Here is a 17,870-nt window from a genome sequence, read left to right as displayed (position 1 = left end):
TACAGCTATTATCATTCTCATACATTACTTGAATTACAATGCTATTTTAGGAACATTAACAGGCTTACAAAATCATAAAAATATTTTTTTACTTTCAGTAAACTGAAACTGGAATTCTTTATGCTATTACACTATTTCCTGAATAGCACAGAGCTATATCACTTACTGTGGAAGACTATCAGCAGACATGAACAGGTGACCATTCTTGAACATATCACAGATTCCATAAGCAAGCACCAAGCTCTGTCTTACAAGGTACAACAGACTTTGCCACAGAGTTCTATCCGCTGCTCCCATTTTAGTGAAAGAAATGATTGAGGCCTTTGATCACTGCAGGAAGCAGCAGATTTTAAAAAGGCAGATTTTAAATGTTTTCCACAGTTGCTCTTATTCAGACATCAAAAACATATAAATCACGAGCAGAAACAACACAGAGCTTCCAAAATATGAAGCATGTAATTTTTCAGTAAAATCTACAAGTACAGTAGTTTTGATAAACAAAAGGTAGGGACTAAAACCAAGAACTTTCCAATTTGGATTTGATGATGCAGACAGTATTTTTGGTATATTAATCCTGCCTAAGAGAGTAGCATAGCACTAAGAAATGTGCAAGCCTTAAATGCCTCTTTTCATTAAAGCCAGATAATCGAAATCACTGTCTCATATATAAAAATGCATTGATAAATAATTTCACATAAAATTCTGCTTCTGAAAGAAAACAAAACCTACAAATTAGGGCATGTCTGTTGCAACTTGGTATCCCCTCATATGATTAAGATATCAGTGCTAACAAAGTTATTCAATGTTCTATTGCAGTGCAAGAAGAGGAAAATATCTCCCCCCTCCAGCCATTCTCAAAATTCAGTAAGAAATATAAGAACCTAAAACTTTGCTTAGTTTCTTCAGAGTAGCCTGTCTGGAATCCTCCTAATATTAATGGACTTCAGTGCACATACACATACACGCACACTGCTTCTGACATGTCTAATTTCTGCATTTGAAAAATGGGGGATAAAACTGATGATACACAAGGATGAACAGTTACTCACTCCTTATCCTAAGGGAGCTCATGAGAAGATGCTTCCCTTTGTGGCTTCATGCAAATGAGAATTTGAATATTTGAGAAAAATTTTAATGTAATTAAATTATTAAATACATTCCAGTTTTACATATGCAAAAAATTGGTAAATTCTATTTCGCTGAAATATCTGGCTCTTGTTCAATTTTTTTTGAACAACATAAAGTGGAAGTACATTTAAAACATATAGGCGTGACATTTTTCCTCTGACTTATTCATGAGGGGGATACAGAGAAAAGATATACATTATGATACTTAAGATTTCACTTCTATTTCAAAACTGAAGTCATGTCACCTGCGGCATCTAATTACTGGCTACATCCTGATATTTACATCATTACTAGGTGTCCAACACAATGTAACAACATAGTTCAAACTATTGGTTTCTTTGGAAAGTTATCTTCTTTGTTACAGAAGAAAACAAAAGCCCTCAAGTGACCACTTCAGAGAATAAAAACGTATTGATATCAAGTAATTATTATAAATTAAATAGAATATAATTATTTTATTTCTACATATGGTTTTGGCTTGTTTATTTTAACATGATCCACAATAGCAGGATTGTCTCTGTAAAAATTAATTTTAAGATAGCATTAAACAAAAATTTCAACTGGATGGGTAGACATAATCTGAAATTCAGATTATCCTTCACAATGTCTTTCTTTCTATAGAACTCTAATATGCCCTTACAGGAGATTTGTACCCAATAAATTCTTACAGGCATTTTCACATCCACTCCTACACTGTAGACAAAAGGCGTAACAGGTTGCAGTATGGCAAACTATATGCTAATTCTCAGACTTGAGGATGAAACAGAATCAGAACTAGTATATCCTCCATATGGACTGTGGGGGATCCTACTCTAACTTCCACAAATTGCCAAAGAGAAAATATTTGTTTTCAATGTTCCTACACAGATCATATAACTTAGTTACAAAGTAAAAATAAAAATTTAGCAACACAAAATAAAAAATTGTGATCAGAGTTCCTGAGTGTCAGTTTCCAAATACATACATGTAACGCATAGGGAAATTACTGAGCATTTGAGAACATTAAAAAGAAAATTAAGAAAAAAAAAAAGTAATTTGGATTATACATGCTTCCAGAGCGATTATTAATTTCAAGAAGTTTGTATTATCATAATATCTTCATTATAGACAAAGGTCTGCTTCCCTAACAAAATATTGTTTATGCTATCAAGTTTAAACATGTGCATATTCACAATTCTCTTAACATGAGGTAGCTTTTTGCTACATAAACTACTATTTACACAGATATTCCCCATACTTTTAACCACACATCCAGGCTGCCTTAAGAATATTCTTTTCAAATATTCAAGTTTTCACATGATTCACCTCTCAGACTCAACTATGACTGATGGGCTATGTGAAGAAACAGATACATACAGCAAAGAACCATGAGGGAAACCTTCCCCTCTTGGAAGAAGGATTTACATTCACAGATGAAATTTGTATGTGCTCTTTCTCGAAATGTAAAAGTACTCAGTTTTGTCAGAGTCTCAAATACAAGAATAGCAAAGGATACAACTCACACAAAAACACTCTGTGTGTGTGTGTATATAAACACAATGTAACAATTATAAAATATTTTTCCTAGAGTATGCAAACATCATAAATTCTGATTCTTTAAGGACTGCATATGCCTGCTTCCCATTTCATTTAATTTTCTTCCAAAATTACATTCATTAAGTAATTTTGATCTGTAATATCAAGAAATAACTTCCTTTTGGAAAGATTTTAGGCAAAGAGAACCATGACAAAAATTGCATTTAGTTCATATGCTTTTGTCTCATATGAATAATCTGGAAAAAGATCTTCAGGTTTTTTAATTATTTCTATTTTTTCTTCTAAAATAAGACTTCCTATACTAAACTAGGTTCTTATATAGTATCTGTCATATAGCAATTTAAATGTACTCCCAATATTTAAGCAGATAACAACTGCTATCACAAACATTGCTTGCTATTGTCCTAAGTAATCACATAAAATAGCATGCAACTGACTTCTCAGAAGTCTGAGTTCTACTGAGCTTTCTCTCTGTTCATGAACACGGTGATTGACAGTTTAAGTAGGACATTTTGATATATGAGGAGAGTCTTGAAAGACAAAAAAGTATCCCTGAGTAATTACACAAACATTCAATAACTCCAAATTAACATACAATAACAGTCATCCTTCTATATAAGTGGGAATATACATGATGAAAAAAAGTTCAAAATTGGTATCTGTACCTTGAAAGTATGAAGTAAGTGCTTGTAGCAGAAGGATCACCTTTGGAAAGAATAAAAATAAAAGGATAGCTTGCATTCAACATCCCAGCATGTTGTTCTGGGTTCCAGACATTTAAAAAAAAAAAAACACAATACTCACATAAAAAACAAACAAACAAAAAACCCCAACAAAAACCCATATGCACTTCAGAGTTCAACACTGATCTGACTACTAGTCTGATTTTTGGGCGCCTGTTTGCAGATGCGGTAGAGTTATCAATCCGAACAGACACACAATCCGGGTCCAATGTCACTTCTCCTCATTATGTTAATAGTTAATACATGCAAATGAAAACACTCTAGCAATTTGATTTCTTTGAAGATAGTTTGCATATTGTCTTAGCCATAATGACTGTACACTTCTCTCAGCCTCGATTTATGCAAGGGTAGTTTAGTTCATTTTTATCAGCTCAAGTTCATTTTGGCTGCTACTGGAATGTATGTGTGTGTTTCTTTTTTACCTTTCACCTAATTACCATTCAGGTACCATAAGCAGATTTTTCATGCTATTGGTGTTTTTCTTAATTAAGAAACAAATGAATTCTCCCTAGCAAAAAAGATGGAACAACAGAATAAGATGCCAGAGGCTGATGTTCTGCTTCTTAATTGAAGCTGCTTCATTGTTAGGTGTCTGTTATGAGGGGGCAGAAGTATCATGAGTTTATTGTGAATAGTATAAAAATAAAAGCATAAATAGTACTTTTAACATTACAGATGAACACAGAAATATTAGCTTTACTAGTGTAACTCAACTAAAATGTTCTCCCTTCCTTCAGGAGAGTAAGTTAAGTATAAATTATTCTTCACATTTGGAAAGCCCCAGGTTCTAATCCCAGCCCAGAGTGAATCCTTTCTTTTTCCTTTGTCTATTATCTGCACCCTGCTTGTGTGCTCATGTTGTTCAATTAAGGACGTACCTGAATTTACCAGTGAGAGGAATTTTCTTTCTTTTCCTTCATCCTTTCAGCAAAATAAGTGTCTCTTGCTCTCTCTCTCATTCCTTCAACTCCCCCCGCAACACCCCCCTCCCCCGCCCTGTTTCTAAATTGTGCTTTTCTGCTTCCTTTAAATGTTAAGTTTTCCCGAGCAATCAAAACACCACCACCACTAGCACTTGCAGGAAATTCATGACAGTATGCTAGTCAGGAAAATATTCCCCTTGTAATTTAACAAGAAATGTAGAACTTCTAAGGATCAAGGCCTCATAGGAAGGTTGCATTCTCCTTTTAACACACAGCCCATATATTAAGGTTCGCAAACTCCCTAAATTGCACGGCACGTGCCACAGGAAGAAATCGGGGTTTGAACACAGAGGCTGAGATCACTTGTTCCTAGAGTTTGGAACTGTAACACAAGGTCAAACATCAACCTTAATCACAACAGCTTAAAGGCAAAGACCACTACAGACATCTTATTTGTAATGAATATATATTAATTGTGTGTAAAAACTGGACAGCAAATACCTGACAAGACTTCTGTGAATTTGAGAATAAATCCTACCACTCCTTGTAGACATATAACCTCTATCTGTTTCCACAGGAATTATAAGAATGTAAGAACTACAAAATCAGTATCTCCCCACACCCATAAGAAATTAACTCACTTTTCCATTCAGAGACTTTTCTGTTATGTAAAAGGAAGTGCCAGAAAAAGGATGGAAACAAAAAATATTTTTTAGCACAGTATTAACCATAGATCAGTTTTGAGATAATCCATATCAGACTGAAGGAAAGCACTGCATATTGTCATGAAGAAATACAAATAGGTCTGTTGCCAACAGAAATCGATCTTCTACAGAAAATCTTTTTGTATTTTCCCCACCTGCTTTTATGCATGGTTTTGGACACACAAAATGTCGATTTTATTTTCTGTTTAATCAATACTATCGTACAGTTGGTTTCATCAATATTAATACTAAATTGATGTACCTGTTGATGTAAAGTATGTGTCATAAGGCAATGATAGATGTATTTTGAAATGGAAACTATGGAAATGTGTGAGGACTTTTTTCCTCCCACTTCCTTCCTTTGAACATTTGCTGGAGGTTGTTTTTTTTTCTTTCAGCCAGAGAAAGCTAGATCTAACACATAAAGTAATTTAACAGTATGCTGCTTCTATTTATAAGCCTTTGCTTTTTCAAAGAAAAATACTATAATTTCAGATTTTTTTTCCTCTTAAAATATACAGATGCCAAACATCTTGAAGATATTGAAGATTCATTTTTATTCATTTTTTACTGATTTTATATATGCAATTCCTTAAGCTTAACTGTTCTTGTTTTACACCATTTTCAGTAAGATCATCAAGCCTCGTGTCAGTAGTTTCATTTCACATAGAGCTATAATTACCACTCACCCAAAAAAAAAAAAAAAAAAAAAAAAAAAAAAAAAAAAAAAAAAGCGCTCTGTTGGTATTCTCCATACAGTAAACAACAAACCTTAGCTCTTCTCGGACTCCCTCTTTCTGCCTCTCTGCTTCGGTCTGAACTTCGTTTTTCCTCTCAATCAGTCTCTGACCTCCTCACATGGTGTCCCTGCCAAATTCTTGGCATTGGAAGTGAGGGGGAAGAGGCCATACCATAAGCGTGTTGATAATGAGGAGATAGAAATAGAAAACCAGCTGGATTGTCCTAATAAAGTATGTCTGGGATTCAGAGACACAACAACTCCCTGTTCAGGTCACTGTTCAGCATTTTAACCCTTTGCGTTCCAGTTTGACCTTTCACTGATCTCCATTAAATTATTAAATTAACGTTTAATATTAAATTGTACTTGAAAAATTCACTTTGATATCAATGAAACCTATGACCTGCTTCTGTCTAACTGTATTTTAATTATATAATTTTCGCCTGAGACATGCAAGTCAGTCCTGAAAGATTTTTTGCTCATTGTTTTTCTCCTTTTCTGTTATCTTAAAAATGCCAGTACTGTCATATTTGATTTTTGTTCTTTTGTTGAAGTATGTTTTGGCTGACTGATGCAGTTTAAGAGCTTTCTAAATCTCTAAGTTACTATTTTCTCTTTACATCAGTTATTAAGCACTGGAAATAAAACCAGTGCTAATACACACAAAAAAAAACCCTAGCCACCATTAATTTATCTACCTCGGTGACCCTTTAGTGCTAAGAAATCCCTATTAAACTGATTTGAATCAATCTTTTACAGTATCACACTCCAGGAGTTCCCCATGAAGCCCTCGTATTCATTTACAGCAGTGATAAGACCTTGATCTCTAGTAAAAAGTAAAATCAACAAGGGAGAAAAATAAATTTTGTGAGTTTGTTTTTGCTTTAGTCATACTTCACATCTTTTTCACAGAGCATTGTCAAGTAAAAAGGGCACAACCCCAATGCCTTAAAAGTCATAAACAGGGTGGACAAAACAGCTCTTGTCACTAAGCTTATTTGCTCTTGTTATACATTCTCCAATGACTGGTTGCACAAAACAAATGTAGAATGCCAGATATAACACAACCATGAAGGACAGTCCTCGATTTCTTGAAAATTTGCCATTGATTCCAATATGGCACAACTTCAGCAACCTTTCTGAAAAATTTTAGTTACTCATTTAGAAAAGTATTCTGAAACTGCTTATAGAAATTGTGAATCAAAATTTGTAATTTCTCAGCTGTTAAGGGACAGCAGTACTGTATCTGATGATGCATTTTTTACAAAACAACACAAACCAAACCACACTTGAAATATGGCTGACACCACTAATGCACTGTAGGGGGATTGTTTTTCACTCTAGAAATATTCTTCAAAAAACAAAAATAATAACTAATTTGCATATAATAAAACAAATTTAGTTCTTAACACTTATATTAATGAAGAAGAGGCAATAAAGCACTGGTATTCAATTCTTAGGAAAGTATTTCCTCTTAGGTAATACATATAAATACATAATAATAGTTATATTTCCAATCCCTCAGTCACAGCCAGCAGAATACTGAGAGCAACTTTTTCAGTTCATTTCTATTTATTGGCAATTTTTAAAAGTGCTTCGGAGGTCAAGTGGGATGACTGAGAAGCAGTATGTTTTCCCAAATTTACCATTCCCAGATTTACACCATTTGCCCAAACAATAATCACTAACTTCTTCCCATGTGCCAAGTGCAACAAGTGTGTATAAGGTTTAGCCTAATTACTCCATATAGTGAATTGAGGAAGGGCCATGTGGCGCTACTTTTACATAATTTTTGTTAACTCAGCAAACTATTTTGGAGTCCCTTTAGCTGTACAGGCAGATCAGTTATGTATATTTGAGATCTATTTATTTCTCATATATATTTATTGAGAATGTTAATGTCAAAGATCTGGCAATCTCTTCTTGAGCCTCACTTTCCTTTATTAGAATGATTTGATCAAGGCAACAGATTCCATCTTCTTTTTTTATTAAGAGGTATTTCTACAACTAGCAAACTTTACTGTAGAGATGAGCAAGGTTAAAAGTACTCCAAAAACTGTACTGCATCAGGCAGAACAGGTCTCAAAGGCCCTGGGTTTTATTCCAGGTTCTACCAGTACCTGCCTGATAAGTAATTTCATACTTCATACTATTTCATACGAAATGCAGAGCATTTAACACAGACTTCCCTGAAGTTCCTCTAACAAGATGCCTAATACTTAATCACCAAAATACAGATATCAGAGGTGCCAACAACACTTAACACTTCACATACAACTGCAATCACATAATTCAAGTATCAAAATATATTTGAATGTAAAATCTATCAAAGCTATCAATAATTATGACTTACAGAGTTTCAGTGTTCCTGTATATAATAAAAACAAATTCTATGCTCTTCTCCCCCAAAAGAAGAAAGAAAAGGAAGGGGAAAAAAAGGTATTGCAAAGCCTTAAATTCCCTGGGTTCAGTTATTTCCTTCTCTCTGCCCTTGAATGAACAAACAGTGCTTCCTTCTTCTTAATACTTCCCTTCTAAGAAGAGATCAAATTCCCATCAATTTTTTGAGCCTTTTCTCATGTTTAACAGCATTCAAGTTATCCTTCACAAAAACTGAAATATAATATAAATAAGCAAGGATACAACGGCAAATATTCAACATCTTCATGAGAACAGCTTATAATGTAAAAGCTATAGCACAAAACCCAGGACTTTTTGTGAAAAATTTAAAAACAGTGAAAGAAAAGCAAATGACCACATATGTGAAAAATATTGTTCTAGGAATAATTCAATAAGAACTAAATAAAGAGTTGTGTGATAGCTCAGTTCCCATAAATAAAATGTATTTGCACTGAATCTTCTATTTTTTAAAAACTTGAAAACCTCACTCACTTCCATGCAAAACTTTTTACCCCTGTCATTTTTATTTCATCTCTCTGTTCATTCCTTATAAAGGTCATTTACAGAAATTCAAAATCCTTTCTTTATAATCTTGGGGTTTTTTAATCACTTCTATTAGCAAAATGATTCATGATTTTTATACATACAGTTTTCCATAATAGACATACTTTCTTTGAAATATACTGTTATACATTCTGGTATATTATAAATCAGAGCTATATAAAGCAATTAGGCATACATTGAAGTTGCATCATCCTTAAGGCAGAAAAAAATGCTCACCAGACTTGGCACTGGTCTTTGTTGTTTGTTGGGTTTTTTTAAGAACGATTTGTCTGGGCATAATAGTCTGTATAAAAATGACTGGCATCTTAAAATCACTCAATGTAGAACATCTGATATGTATGAAAGAGGAGGTTTTGGCAAAGCAGTTCAAAACTGCAAAACTTGGGATAACAACCTAGGAGAGAGAAACTGTGTATGATTGTGCCTGTAACAGTGTAACATTAAAATCTAAGACACAGAGCCTATTTCCAAGACAAAACTCCACACCATTAGCAGCAGCTTAATAAAACTGGCACAGCATACTCTTCAAGTTCAGAGGTTTCATTGTAGCTCCCCTATATATGATCTTGCCATAAAGTAAGATTTTAATCTGAAATTAAGTATTTCTGCAGGTCTTTTGGAAGGCAGAAAAGAAAATATTCTAAGAGCTATACTTGGCTATTTTAACACGCATTAAAGTCCAAGGTATATAACACATTTATATTAAACACACGTGGAAATTTCCAGTAAAAGGAGGATAACAGTATAGCTTAATGACAGAAATGAGCATGAAAATCTGGATGCTACTCCTGATAGCACCAGTCAGGGCATATTATAAACTGATTTCAGCAGAAGTTGTAGGTGTTGAGAATCTTAATATCGGGCATCATGATCTAATGCAAAAAAAAACAAAACAAAACAAAAAAATCTATGCATCAAAAAGTATGGACCATAGTAGGAAACCTAAAAGCTTTCATTTTCTGTTATTGAAATGGAGGTAATATTTCCAGAATTTGTGTGTTTCAAGGGTTCTGTTTAAGACACAGCATACAAGATTACTTGAAGAATTCAAAAATAATTACTTCACGATTTCAAGCTATTTGCTTATGAATAATATCTTTACCTGTAGCATTTTTTCTTCAAATAAAATAAGCGTATATTAAATTGCTGCTATACATCATTACAAGCCTCAATTCATACTAATTCTCACATATATTATTTAAATAAACATGAGTGTATATATGTAAGTATAATTTTAATGGATTTTTAAAAGAGATATTGTTAGAAATAGTTCTCAAGTTCAGATTAGTAGGCAAAACACTTTCATACATGCAGACACGCAAAACTTCCTATTTAATTTGTGACTAATTGTAGAGATTTTTTCTTTCTGATGTGACCTGTTATAAAGATGGTTATTCAGATAATTTCTTGCAGATATGATCTGATATTAAAGAATCATGTATTAGTTTAGGTTTTGGTTCACCACAGATAATAATAGCGAAGCCTTTAAAAAGATGCCAAATAATACCATCTGCATCTTGGTACTTTTAGTAACAGGAACATCTGTCCACTAAGAAATGGATAAAGACTAGCAAACTGATTTTGAAGCATTTTAAATGTTTTTCTTATATCAAATCAATATTTTAATAATAAATGTGATTAATCATCACCATTTTTATGGTTTTTAACATTCCTGCAAATAAAATCACTGCACAACTCTACATTCCAGTAAATAGCATTCTGCAAGAATGTGGTGCTAGATTAACATAAAACTGTACCAATTTAAACATAAAATACAAGCCAAAACTGTAATTATTTTCCTGATGACATCACATGAATGTGTATTCTCAGAAGGTTTTTCCATGAATGCAAAAGTGGGTTTTTAGTTTCAAAGATGAGTGCATCTGTGCAAACTAGGTGTGATTCTTCTCTTACACAGGTACTGCATGGTGTAATGCGTACCATACCAGAAATGACTCTCATGACTTGAAACAATTTAAACACAGCAAGACTAAAACTCGAAAATTTTTTTCTCCTTTGTCTTATAATGCAAAGGCCATACCTTTGAAAGCAATGGTTCGACTGACAAAGGATGCTGAAAAACAAATTTAGCAAGAACTTGGTGGTATAAGAATTCCATACACGAATTTCACCTTCTTTCATGGAAGTGAAAACTTCTGAACCAACAGTCAAAGAACATCAAAACAAATGTCAGACTAATCAGACCAGTCATAACATCCCCAAAGCACACAACCTCTTAAATGAGATTTCCTAAACTGCAGGACTAATCATTAAATTACACAGTCTAGCTGGTCTAAGTAGCTGATGGTTACTGTCCATTTATAAGAATTACTGATCTTTATTATTTGGGCTACATGAGGGTTTTTTTCCCCTTTTTGATTCACCAACACAATTTTCTTCTTTGTATAATTAAAGGGGTCTCAGCTGTATACTCTATAGGTGTAAAACTCCTAAACAGGTAATAAAGCAGGCTACCGTTCCTGGTCAGACACAAGTATCATACTTTGAGGAAAAGTCTAATAAAGCTATCTTCATTTTTATTAAGCATAAAATTACATTTGGAAAAACTTCGGTACAAGACATTCAGTAAAGAACTTATTCTGTGATGTACCATGTTTGTCAAAAAAACACACCTGAAAATCTGAACGCTATTTATCTGCAATTTATAAACGGGCTTTTACAGTTTATTTCAGACCACCTGTAGCAATGATGTGAGAGCTCACCATAACAATGTATGAAAATCCAACGAAACTCTGATGCTAAAGGGATGCACCATGATCTTAATAAAAAAGGAAGAAGCTCTTAAACACGTCCACAGTCTTGCCTTAAATCTGCATTCATAAATACTTCTCCAAGCCTTGATTTATGTGTTTTAAAACATGTTTTTAACATACACTCAGGAGGCTTACAAAATAGCCAGAATAAAACTGTATTTCTTGACTAAGACCTTTTTTTTGTTATTATTTCTTAAATTAAACAGGTCTCCAGAGATCAGGCAGTAGGAAAACAATCTTTCTTGAAGTATAACTAATCACTGTTCAAATGACCACCAGTTCACCTACACTGATCACTTATTACTGGGAGCACTCCAGGTTACACTACAGGTTCTTTCATACTGCATTCCAGCTATACTATCAGCAATACAGCACCTTGCAGAATTCATCTTACTGATATTAAGCCAGAAGCATTAGCTGAGACCCAACTGTCCTTTGGAGATGTGACCCTTAAAACTCAGAGAAAAGCGATACATTATAAAGGATTTCTAGAGAGTATCAAACTGTCCAAAAATCTAAATTCAAATCCAAGCTGTCCAAATTCCAATTCTGTGGCAGTTGTACACATTTTCATGGCTGCATTGAAAATCTTTTTCATTTAAAAGCTATTATGTCTTGGTTTTCATTTACACATTTTTTTTTTTCCCCTTCTGTGACTATTACACAGCGCGCTAATTGTAAATGTGCTCTGAAAAAAAAACCTCACAGAAAACCCCATAAACACTCAGCTGTTCACAGTATAGTCACAGATTGATAAATAATCTCTGGTTCACAAAAATACCCTTCACATAAATCTATTTCAATGATACTTAAGTATACCATGGTAATTGCTCTTAATCTAAGTGAAAAACACATAGTTCTGTATATGAGGTACAGTGTGCTTTCCTGTACATAACGGATCACAGAATAACTATTTCACAAACTGAAATTAATTTATCCACAGAGTTTCATTACAGTCCCTCAATACATACGTTATAAAAATCTCACTGCAGCTACAGTGACAAATTTACTGTGGAAACCATTTTTTAAAATCTGCATGTTTATAAATCAGGCAATGCTTTAAATTATGATGTTTTAAGTAAATACAGAAATTAAATAGCAAAAAATGGCTATTTCTGTAATTCACTTGTCCAATGGGTATAGTTGCTCTGTTTTCATTCCCTTCTCTCACAATTTACAGCCTTATTTTTGTATTCATACTGACCCGATTACTTGGTCTTTCAATGGACCATGAAAAGTTAAGTCTTGTAACTAAAGAAAAACATAATCCAATACCCCACCTTGTGGGAACCCCGCACTGCCTGACACTATACAGAAACCGACCTTTTTGTCCTTCAGACTTGCCTACCAGGCCCCATCTTCTATCGCAAAAGCCAAATCATCTGATCCCAAACTAACTGTCAACTGCTTGTGATGGTGGGGAAGCCAGACATCAATCAATCAGTTTTTATCAGAGCCACTCTCCGTTTTTCTGTTGTGCTCATCTTATCATCTGACCCAGTTGTAGCCCTGACTTCAGAAGCTTAAGTAACTTGATGACAAAATATGCGTCTGTTTGTCCAAGATGCACATTGTTAAGGAGTGCACTTGTATTTTTAGTAACTAGCTAATATTTTTTTCCAGAGAAACTGTCAAACATTTGAGATTTTTCTCAGTTCTTAAGTTTTTTAGTGTTCACTGAAATACCATGAGCATTTTTGGAACAACTATCAAGTAAGATTTTGGGTTTTTTAAAAAAAATAGAAATATATATGCATTTTCATTTTAAAATGAGGCCGTTTCCTTAAAAACTGAAGTTATTTGCAAGCCAATGGTTTCTCAGTATTACATCCTACCCACATACACAGTGCCATTCAATTGTACTCTAACATTGTTTGTATGAATATGGATTACTGACACATTAAAACCACCCAAAACCAACAGTACTTCTATGGACATAGATTTTCTTTTCCGCATCCTACAGAACTAGAGCATTTTGTTTACATCCATTCTGAAATGGACAAAGTATAATTAGCAGATACAATACTCAAATACCTACGTAATTGAAAGCTTTCAAAAATTATCTGTTACTGCTTCCAGAATTCTTTTCATACATGTTTATTAACTGAAGACTGTAATATTACAAGGTAGGGGGAAGTGGGGGCAGTTTTTTAAAAAAACTACTGCAACTTCAGCTTTGATAATTTTACCATTGTCTTCGCTCATTTCACAACTGTGTCAAAGTTCCATACATGTTACAGATGGTTCATTTTCTTTGCATAAAGCTGCATAAAATGTATTATGAAAAACCTTAGTGTACTTCTCCAAACTTTTCAGAGAAAGAATCTTTATTGCCATCTAATATGAAGCCTGAATTTGAGAGTGAAAAGTGAAGACAAAACCTAAGGAGCTACAGAATAAATGCATAATTTCAAGTAGATCTGACAATGTCTTTGCAATTTTTTTTTTCATATCTTAGAAACATTAACCTTCGCACCTGATAATAGAAATATAATCAAGTATTAAATAGCAGGGTACTAATGATGATCCCAGTTACAGGAGTAAAACACTACACTTCCTTTGAGGCTTGTGCTGCAACTACAGAAGTAAAAATAGTATCACCCTCTACAGAATTTCTTCTTGGCCTAAATGAACACCTCCATGTATCATCAGAAAAAGTATTTTCAAGATTATTCCATTTCAGCAGAGAAAATCTTTACAATAGACACATGAAGAGACTTCTCTCACCATATTTGGGTCTATGAGGAATTTTTTATTTTACAACACAATTCATTCTGTTCTCATTAAAAATCACTTTTCAATAATGATTCCAAGTGTGTTTAAGAAGTAATTATATTTTTCTATGTCATTTTTGACATAAAAATATGTAGACTTTTACTTCTCATAGATAATACAAAAAGGAACATGTATGGCACGGGGGGGCAAAACCAGAACCATGGAATTCCTTCGAACATAATGGAAACACTTCATTTAAATCTAGTCCCTATTCTACTCTACATTCTATTTTTACATACACCAAACCGTTACATACCATTTGTGGTTGTGTGTATTTTTAAGCACCTATCCTATAAACATTTGCACATTAATTTAACTATTATCATCAACAGGACTGTTTCTGTGAATGAAGTTAAAGAGTGTGTTCCTTAAGTTTGTCATACAATATTTTCATACCTTCCAAAAAGGGTTAGACAGATAGTTAACACAGTAAAATGTAAAAAACTAAAATGTAGCAGTGTTTTATTGCAGTTGGTATTAATACTTTATTATTTGGAAAGGAAAAATGGAAAAGTGTCTGAATTCAAGAAGATTTTTACGGTCCTCTGTTACACTGAATCTAAGCTAAAAAGATCGAGTACAGTAAAAACGGCAAGTGACATACAGTTATATCAGCTAATCAAAGACTGAAGCTTCATGTCTAGTTGTCTGGAAGAACAAGGCAACATCACTCTAACTCATCTATGTGAGTGCAGGGTAATGTATGAGAAGAGTTTATAAACATATGTCTGAGTAACGCACTAACTATTAAAGCATTGTTATTTTTGATTGTTGCCAAATTGTATTCACTCTGTAAATCTACTGCAATTGAACAAACCTTGATTACAGAAGTTCTATAAAATGACACAGTAGTACTCAAAAAATAAGAAGGTTAAAGGTCACACTCTAGCTTTATTTACACACTTTCAGTTAAGAAATTGCATGAATATAAATACAGATCAAATAAGCGAATAAGCCTTGCACAAATTAACTCTATAAAAATAAAAGGTTTCTGAGGATTACTAATAAAAACACCATCTCACCTCCTAAACATTTTAAAATCCTAGCTAATTCTTCAAAATATTAAAAAAAAATAGCATTTACAGAAGCTGACAATGTTACATAACACTCTTCTTCAACATATGAAATATGGGACATATGAAAAAATAGAAGATAGATGGAAAATAACCAGGCTAAGATTTATTCAAAATCTGTAATAGGAAGACAGGAACATTTTTTGCTTGATACAGGTTTTTTTAACTATTTTCATGATTATGATTACACAAAAAATAGAGGAGCTGTTAAAATATCTGAAGATTGTATATATCAAACTAAATCCCTTTTTCTTTTTTAAAAAAAGAAAAATCTACTGTGACAACCGCCTGCATCTGCTACCAACTCATGATGGCATTACCCTTTCAAAGCATTAGATAAAACTGAATAATCAATGAGAAATGTCAATACCAAGAAGTGATTCCTTCTGCAGTGTAAGCTTTATGCATGTGCTTGGGTTTTGTTTGGTTGAGGATTTTTGTTTTTTTTTTTTTTACAAGGACTCTTCTTCAATATTGCAAATATACTGAATTGCTCTTATTACATTTGGGATTTCCTAACCCAATATTTATCTGCATCAGTAAGACACACAGACTTTATGCTACTTCACACCCTAGGAATAAAAAAAAAAAAAATTACTATCTAACCAATGTCTAGGAGGCAAGCATACCGATACTCTTAATCTATGTCTCAAATACAGCATGTCCTAAAAAACTATCAAACAAATAAATACACATATACATTTACAAACAACTGGATAAAGAAAGTGCACTTGTTTCTCAAAGGAAAACTTGTGCTTGTAATCGTTAAGTCTTTAAAGCTCTCAGAACAAGATTACACCATGCTATGACTATATATACTAAGAAGTCTCAGGTGCATTGTCTGAGAACTTCTAAGAAGCACTTAAGAATATAGAAAAAGGGAGCTGTGACATGATAAAACAGTATTATCAATATTTTATTATCACAAGCTCATGAGATAATTTATCAACTTATAAAAATAACTGTAACCAGACTGTAGCGTTCAGATTTTCCATGATGTCTATTTGCCACTAATTCAGGAGTAAATGGAACACTGATATTATTTCTCTAGACTTCTCAACACTTTTTTGAAAAACCTCTTAAGGAAGAATGAATAATAAAATACATTCCTTCTACAGATTCTTATTCTCTGTTTCTGCACTAATTCCATACTTATTTTTAACTAACTGGAAAAAATTCTAACCATTGCACAGGAGAAGTAGTATTACTGCATAAATGATACAGAATTTCCATACTTTCACTTTAAAACCCATTTGTCCAATGCAAAAATTACTAAACTGTAAATAATCCTGACTACACAATTCTCCTCTACCATTGTGTCATCTCAAAAAGACAATCCGACAATAATGGTAATGACACCCTCTCAGACAAGCCTGTGGGCATTAATATTTAAATCTTACCTATCCCTTGTGATTGGAATTCAGCCTCTATTCACAAACAAAAACTAAATCAATGTTCTTAGAGTTCAAACTAGATCCCTAAACAGTTTGCCACTCTCCATGCACAGATAAGATAAACTTTCTTTGACCCAAGAGATGAAGTTGCCATGACGATCAGAGAGTCCACTTTCTATATTGATATTTTGCTGATGTAACAACAAATAGAACCAGATCCTACTGCTGATAATGGTGATTAATTAATACTAATATTGATCCCTACAAGCAAGAGACAAGGCTATTAACTTGAAGCCTGAAAAGTCAATTGTTACCTGTGGCAGAGATACTAGCAGCTGATTCTGAAACATAGTAAACAAATGTGCTATCTTTATGCTAATATCTTTAAAGGGGAACATCCCTTACTCAAGCACAGTAATTTTTCACAATTCAAACGCATTATTTTAATTAAATCTTCTCATCTGCATCCAAAGAGGAGAAATGAACTTCAAGATTTCCAACAGAAGCTATGCAAAATGGTACAAACTGAATACCTGTAACATGGAGTACTAAAAGCACACTTGAACGACACAGTGCAAAGAAAGCTTAAGCAGACTTTTTTTAAGAATACATAATATACAAGTGGTAGGATTTTGAATTAAAATTGTGAATGTACATTTATCTAGTAGGAGGCCTATTTGGTCCTTCATTTGAATAGAGAAAAATAATAAAAATCCACAGGTGAAAGCCTCACTGTGAAGATGACATCCTTGAAGGCACATCCATGCAAATCAAAGAGCAAAACTGGCTTCGCCTATCGTTTACTTTACAGGCTATATTTAAATTAACTGCAGTTATATCTTTGTGTTAGAATGATTGCCCACAAACTAAATTTGAGACGTACATACTGCTAAAATACCTCATCAAGAATCTCTCATATTCTTTCTTTGCCCTCTTTAGAAACATATTTAAAAATTCACAAAAATCATATGCGTATAACGTGAAAGGAAAAAGCTTATCTTTTTAAAAAAAAAAATAAAATCTTGTCCATCTTATAATTTGCTCTAATCATTTTACCAAGCAAAGTTGAACAGTTACTTTCTGACTTAAGAAATGGTGTTTTGATCGAAGAACGGCT

The 17,870-nt window shown here is 33.3% G+C and overlaps 1 protein-coding gene across 1 annotated transcript in view; it reads right to left on the bottom strand.

Annotated features, from left to right (window-relative positions):
* ZFPM2 (zinc finger protein, FOG family member 2) overlaps positions 1-17,870 on the bottom strand; it is a 318,476-nt gene that overhangs the window by 286,548 nt on the left and 14,058 nt on the right. Inside the window, exon 2 of the mRNA XM_026841508.1 lies at positions 3,330-3,369. Within this exon, the coding sequence (XP_026697309.1) occupies positions 3,330-3,369 (40 nt within the window). The remainder of the gene's footprint in view (positions 1-3,329; positions 3,370-17,870) is intronic.

Source organism: Athene cunicularia, assembly GCF_003259725.1.
Source record: "Athene cunicularia isolate RWA chromosome 2 unlocalized genomic scaffold, athCun1 chr2_part1, whole genome shotgun sequence".
Lineage (NCBI taxonomy): Eukaryota > Metazoa > Chordata > Aves > Strigiformes > Strigidae > Athene > Athene cunicularia.
Note: the sequence above shows the minus strand (reverse complement) of the source record. Positions and strands in the feature narration are given on the sequence as shown.